The 7,083-nt window shown below is 34.9% G+C and overlaps 1 protein-coding gene and 1 pseudogene across 2 annotated transcripts; both read left to right on the forward strand.

The window, feature by feature from the left end:
* The first annotated feature begins 431 nt into the window (after nucleotides 1-431).
* On the forward strand, nucleotides 432-2,085 carry npvf (neuropeptide VF precursor). Its single transcript, XM_082187179.1, has 3 exons — nucleotides 432-577; nucleotides 1,093-1,451; nucleotides 1,684-2,085. The coding sequence occupies exons 1-3, from the start codon at nucleotides 443-445 to the stop codon at nucleotides 1,766-1,768; spliced, it is 579 nt and encodes a 192-aa protein (XP_082043305.1). The 5' UTR covers nucleotides 432-442; the 3' UTR covers nucleotides 1,769-2,085.
* Nucleotides 2,086-4,215: 2,130 nt separating this feature from the next.
* Nucleotides 4,216-4,792, forward strand: LOC309510733 (cytochrome c-like; annotated as a pseudogene). Its single transcript has 2 exons — nucleotides 4,216-4,388; nucleotides 4,640-4,792. The product of its transcript is annotated as a cytochrome c-like (transcript).
* Nucleotides 4,793-7,083: the final 2,291 nt, after the last annotated feature.

Here is a 7,083-nt window from a genome sequence, read left to right on the forward strand (position 1 = left end):
TTTAGATGATTTTCCTAAAAGAACTGGTTACTGGTCACCCCTCGCTGGCATTGACGTCATGTGCATGTCAGTGATGGCAATTAGTAAACATTCTTTGATGGAATAAAATACCAGACCATTCATGAGAGCTGCTCTGTGGCCTTCAACCCCTCATTCAAACATTTCCAGCATGTCAACGTCTCATTCAAGCTCATGTGTCGTGCATCTTTTACCAGATTATTCTTACTCCGATCTGAATGTGGTGGTAATTGAGGTCTGGTTGAGCTGCACAATTAACTGATTTGAAGGTCATTAGTGAATGAATGTAGGTTGGTGCTTATTAAGTATGCTGAGTACATTATAAGGAATGTCTTTGTGAGTATGTTTATTTGCACATGGCAAAATGTATAAAACCCCTGTGATGTGCGTGGACTTGGAGCGTGGACCAGTGATCGATTGTAAGATGTCCTACTTCACTCTTCTCTTTTTAACCCTCGGTATCCTGAGCAGCTTCATGCTGAGTGAGGTTTCTGCACTCAGACTGCCACTTCCATTAGACAATGATCCTAATAGATTTACATGGGGACAGTTTCCAGAGGTAAGTGCTTTATATTTTCTATTTCTCTTCCTTTATTTGAAATTGTAGTAATTAGTAAATAGTTTTGAATATTCAATTTGCCAAATTCTGGAAATAGATTGCCTATTAGTACAGATAATAAATACATTATTTTCATTTTGATTATTATATTTATTATAATCATCATGCCTTTTTACCTGTCTTCATCATATCTAATATTATTTAATAAACCTGATTAAATTAGGTTTCACCAATAAGAAAAAAAAATTAATGGTCAGGGCAGGCAGAAATATTTCCTTAAGGTACCAATGCACCTTTTCACTTGTTACAGTGTAAAATAATGTGAGGAATGGACCAGCTACTGTTAGCGCTTTCTGAACTTATGCTTTTCCCAATTTAAATATGATTTTATAAATGCAAATAAAATTGTAATAATAATTTGAAATTGACATCAGTGACTGTGTATCAGTACACTGTGATAACTGAATCTGCTGATTTTCACCATTTCTTCTTCTTCTACATTCGTGTTGTCAAAGGAGATTCCCAGGAGTCTGAATATAGAAGACTTCGCTCTTGATGTAGCCCCAACCAGCGGTCGTGTGAGCTCTCCCACCATCCTGCGACTTCACCCCATAATGGCAAAACCAGCACACCTGCATGCCAACATGCCACTTCGTTTCGGGCGAGATGTGGGCACAGGTGACCATGCTCCCAAGTCCACCATCAACCTCCCTCAGCGTTTCGGCCGGTCCTGCACCATGTGTGTGCGCGCAGGGAATGCACCCTCAGCCACCCTCCCGCAAAAGTTTGGGAGGAGGAACATCTTCGCTTTAGACCCTTTTCGCGCCTTGACTCTGTACACACACACACCTGAGTCACCATTTCCAAAAGAAAGGTAAAGCTTTATATTTCTCAACTGAAATATTAAACAACACCCACCAGAAGTGTAATTGGGTGTTGTTTTCTAATTATATATGAATATATATATATCATTTAATAACTGTAACAAAATGAACTCTCATTTGATGTGGAAAGAATTTTTTTTTTATTAATTTAAATGGTCATTTCTGTTCCTCTACTCCTTGGCTAAATATTTTCAAAACTACTTTATTTGATTTCTCTCGCAGGACTCAAGTCCACGACTACATGCTTGAAACAGTAGAAGACTCAGAAGAAACTGTAAAGAACACAGATTACACCGATTTAGACTAATGAAGCCCGTAAAAACAACAGCTGGTTATGAGAGATGTTTTGTTTGCCAGTTTTATGAATTTCCTATTCTTTTTATGTATTTGCATCTGTAATTGCCCGCTTGTAAATTGTTAAAGTAAAGCAAATTATAAGTAACACTAGTTGTGACAGCTTTAATTATAAAAAATAAAAACATCAAAATATTTCAGTATATTGAAGCAATCCAACACCCATAAATGTATCAATGTTCCATATGTTTCTGCATAAAAAAGACACTCAGCTTTCATCTGCAAAAGCACTCAGAGTACAATGTTAATGAGACTGAGGTGTAATAAAGAGACTCGTTGATTAAATGTTTCATGTTGATCCTCTTCTACAGGATGACCTGCTACAGGTTGCCGGGGAACAGTGCAACATTGCATTTGCCAAATTATTTGCCAAACGCACACACCTCTCACCAAGAATAAGGATATAAAACACCTTTCCTCCATAGGGGCACAAATTGGAGAAGATATATAATCTGCCTATAGCTTTAAGATCTTTAAGAAATTAAGTTTTTAACCAAGGGGGCCCAACCTTCCCCCTGGACAGTGATTTCAACCTGCAGGGAACAAATTATGTGACAAAGAGCTGGTGTTTGCAAACATCAAAATCATTCCTTGCTATGGGGGGTGATGCATTACTAAGTAACGTGAGTTACGTAATCAGATTACTTTTTTCAGAATAAAAGTAACACATTACTTTTAAATTTACAACAAAATATCTGAGTTACTTATTCAAATACGTAATGCGAGTTAATTTTCCCATTTACTCCAGATTTACTAAACAGGGCAAATTAGCATAAGAGCGCAATTTGATAAAATGACTAAGAACAGTAAAATGCAAACTCAGAATATTACACAAACCTGCAATTATTCAATGTTAAATTACACAAATATAGGCTACTTTATGTATTTAATCTCACTTTATCAACCAATGTCTTTGTTGCTGACCTTCGATGATCCAGTTCAACCATACTAAATGACTTTGGTAACACTTTACAATAAGGTTCATTAGATAATATTAATTAATGCATTAGCTAACATGAACTAATCATGAGCAATACATTTGTTACAGTATTTATTAATCTTTGTTAATGCTAGTTAATAAAAATACAGCTGTTCATTGTTTGTGTTAGTTCACAGTTCATTAACTAATGTTAACAAATACAACCTTTGATTTTAAAAACATATTAGTAAATGTTGAAATTAATATTAACTGAGAGTAATAAATGCTGAAGAAGTATTGTTCATTCTTAGTTCGTGTTAACTAAGGTAGTTAACTAATGTTAACTAATGAACCTTATTGTAAAGTGTTACCATGACTTTAGATAGACCTCACATAGGCCTTCATCACAAGCTTTCTTCTTCTGCATCCTATTCTTCTGCAATCGCAGCACAGCTGAAAGGTTTGTTTGAGCTGCGCCCCCAACATACTGTGCATTTGCATTTCCTTCAGCCTGTGGCTTATTCATTTCACTTTTGGTGTGAAAGGGCCTTTACATTTACCAAAAATAAAACTTTTGTTTTGTTCTGGTTATTGTTATTATAAAACAAAGAAACATGCCCAGCTCAGGTTAGAAAAGTAACACAAAAGTAATGCAAAACATTACTATATCCAGACCACCAGGATTCATCCTGTGACATAGATATCCATCAGTTTCACAAAACCTCATGAGGTGATGCTTATTTGCTTATTTAATTACTTTACACAACACACATGCAGCAGTTGTCTTGCTCTAATGCAGTTCAAACCAAACCATCTGAATTAAATACACAATTTAATAGGCCTACATCATTTCCAAAAGTTTCCAACTGCATCAGTGAATTGCAAAACTGACATACATAAATAAATAAATAAATACATTTTCCTCACAACCAACAGATTACAAACAAATAGCCTACATATCTTTTGGTATATGAATATGGGTTAAAAAAAAAAAAAAATGCTGAAAACTGACAACTGTAAGCCAGTTGAAACTCTGAGTACTAAAAACTGAACTGATTCTGATGATTGTATCATAACACTTGAGTATTCATAGCGCAGAGGAGGTACGTGCACGAGTCTATGCATTCGGAATAAATAAATAAATGAATAAATAAACGAACAGGCCTACAGAAAGATTAATATAAACTAATTTCGTTGTTAAAGATGTAGCCTATATCCTAAGCTAACTTTTAAATGTTAAGATATAGGCTACGTTCCTTTTACAGAACTAAGTTAATTCGCGTTGTTTTATAACGATCTTCGTGGATTACGTATACCGAGTTTTATTTTAGAGAAGTAATTTCCTGACGGGTTTTGCTCCAGTGAATATTTATTTTGAAAATCAGTTTCTGTATATTTACATATAGCACTACATCTTATAAAGTTGTCCAATAAATAGCTATCCTCTCTTTTTGTCAGATCCAGCTGTTGTGACCATTAAAATGGGAGAAGACATAGCAAAAGGAAAGTAGATCTTTGTGCAGAAATGCTCTCAGTGTTGAGGCTGGTGGCAAGCACAAAGTTGGCCCAAACCTACATGGGCTCTTTGGTCGCATGACTGGTAAAGTACTTGGCTACTTCTACAACACAGAGGACAACATAGAGAAGGATGAGTGTGGGCAAAACAATAAAAAGGAAACAAAGTGACTGAGAATGTGTAAGCGATTTCACTTTTTCACTGAATGTGAGAATCCTTAAAAATTCTTTCAATTTAGATCATCTAGCCATTTCTATCACTGAGACCACATTGGCCTACTGTGTATCAATAAACCACGTCCATTATGTGGAACATTTTAATTCACTTCACACTAATAAAATTAAATAAAACCAAGAAACGTTATTTTAGCATTGCTTTGGTTTATTTAGGTATTGTTTGGGAGGAAGACACTCTTATGGAGTACTTAGAATCCAAAGAGGTACATTCCAGGGACCATGATGATTTTCGCTGGGATCCGTAGGAATCAGAAAAGAGTTGATCTGATAATAACATATTTGAAGAAATTCACACCATCCATTTAAAACATGTTTTCTGTAACACATGTTGCCAACATACATTATAAATATTTTATTAATAAAAAATAATTATCACAAATTAACAGATATTAATTAAAAGAATAAATTAGTTTTAATAATGCATTTTTAATGATTCACAATCTATTCGGACCTAACACTACTCCTGTTCACCACCAGAGTTCACTGTTTCATCAGAAGTAGTTTATGTTTGCTGTGACAACTTGCCCAGTGTTTATCTAGTCCGGTGTTTCCCAACCCTGTTCCCAACAACAACACTACACATTTTTGAACTCTTCCTAATCAAACACGACTGTTTCAACTCATCTCAATAGTAGAAACTCCAAAACCAGAAATATATGGGTCAGATAAGGGAGAGTCTCCCTGGTAGACATCTAAAATGTGAAGTGTTGGTGACAGGTGTGCCTCCAGGAGCAGGGTTTGGAAACACTGATCTAGTCACCTGTGGGTAGGGTAGTAACTGATTACATGTAATCTGGATTAGGCAATTAGATTTGAAAATAAATACATTTAAAAAATCTAGTACTTGTAATTAGATTATATTATGTTTTAAAATACTCATAATCAGACTACAATTACTTTTTTATTGATTACATAAATAGCCTACATGCTATTCTCACAATGGCAGTAAATAAATCTTTTTTTTTCTTTTTTTTTTTTGCTTCTCCCTAATCCTAATATTTTTCCATGTTCTAAAAAATCATATAATTTATATGCATTCAGAGGATCTTTTAATTTTGTGAAACTGCACACACACAGCCACTAGATGGCTGGTTAAATTACAGTACATGGAAAATTGAGAGGCCACAAAGCATTTGACACCAATAATCCTTTCACTTTTAAGGAGTGTTTTCTCAGCCATGCAACATTGCATATTGAATCAACTTCTGATGAACACATTTATTATTTTGTGAATTATCACTCAGTGAATCATTTAACCATATTGCTATGTCTATGTATTAGAACTGACATGCTCCCGTTTTTGGACTTTTCATTGAAAGCTTTGTACATTTATAAAACTTAAAGTTTACAACCTGAGTTTTCAATGTTTTTCTATTTTATGTAATGCAGCCATCTGATCAAATGCCACACATTTGCCTATATGTAAAGTAGACTATGTTGCTGATGCATTGTGTTTAGCATTATGTTTATAAAATGTAACTTGTTATTTTGGGCCTTTTTAGAGTCAAAACTGTTACCTGATTTGAGGTAGATCAAATGGGGCAGAAGGAAGATGTTTATGCACATCTACAGTCAGTTTAATAATAATTCACTTTTAATCAGTTTAACATGAAGCAGTCATTTAAGGCAATATAAACACTAGTGTGCCTATTTTACCATGTGTCTTCCTTTGTTTTCATGTGTCAACCTCTTAAAGGACAAGTTCGGTATTTTTTTACCACAGAAACCCAAAATTCTCGGTCCAGCAGCATGTGTCCAAATTTCAATCTTAACCGTTCTATTTCATCAGAAACGATCTGAAAACAGGGCTTTAAGTGTAAAATACCGAACTTGTCCTTTAATAAAAACATAAATCAGAGAATGAATGCTGAATAGTGGATCTTTTAAAGGGAATAATTTCAAATTTGCCAAAATACTATCCCTCTAAATAAAGATGTGTTTCTGAGAAGTTTGTCAATAATGATTTCACTTTCCAATGGAATTGTCTTAACTTCTACAATGGCATAATGACTAATTTTACTAGTATAGACAATACTAGTGGCAAAGTAAAAGGTGGCAAATAAGAAATGTAACCAGAGAAAGCATCTATTGTGTCATATTTTCCGTGTGCTGTTCTTGTTGCCCACTGTCATGGGAAAGCACTATAGTTTCAGTGCTTGCAGACTTTTCCCAGAGCTGACTGTTTGACGTCACTCACACTTCACTGTTTAAAGTTCTGCACTCTTGGTGGTATGTGTGAATGTGTTTGTGTCTCTCTTCTAAAACATACCTGAGGCAAGTTCAGTGGTTTGGTGAATTCCAGTGTAGGGAGGATTCCCTCTCTAGCCAGATGGGTGTTGGCAATGAACTAAAACCTATGTTGTTAAGGCAACCCTGCGATGACATGCAAAGGAGCAGATTTGTCTGATAGTGAATGGAAGATGGATTCCCTCTTTCATACATTATAACTTATGTTACCCTAATAATATAGAGATCAGGTGGTTATTCTCCAGGTTAGTGGATAGACAGATAGCTCTCTCATTGTAATTGTTAATAGCCAAGAATCGAATTAGAGAGCCCTCTAATTTAATTTTTAGTTAGTAAAAATGAAATTATGC

This window comes from Leuciscus leuciscus (assembly GCF_965113295.1).
Source record: "Leuciscus leuciscus genome assembly, chromosome: 12".
NCBI classification, from domain to species: domain Eukaryota; kingdom Metazoa; phylum Chordata; class Actinopteri; order Cypriniformes; family Leuciscidae; genus Leuciscus; species Leuciscus leuciscus.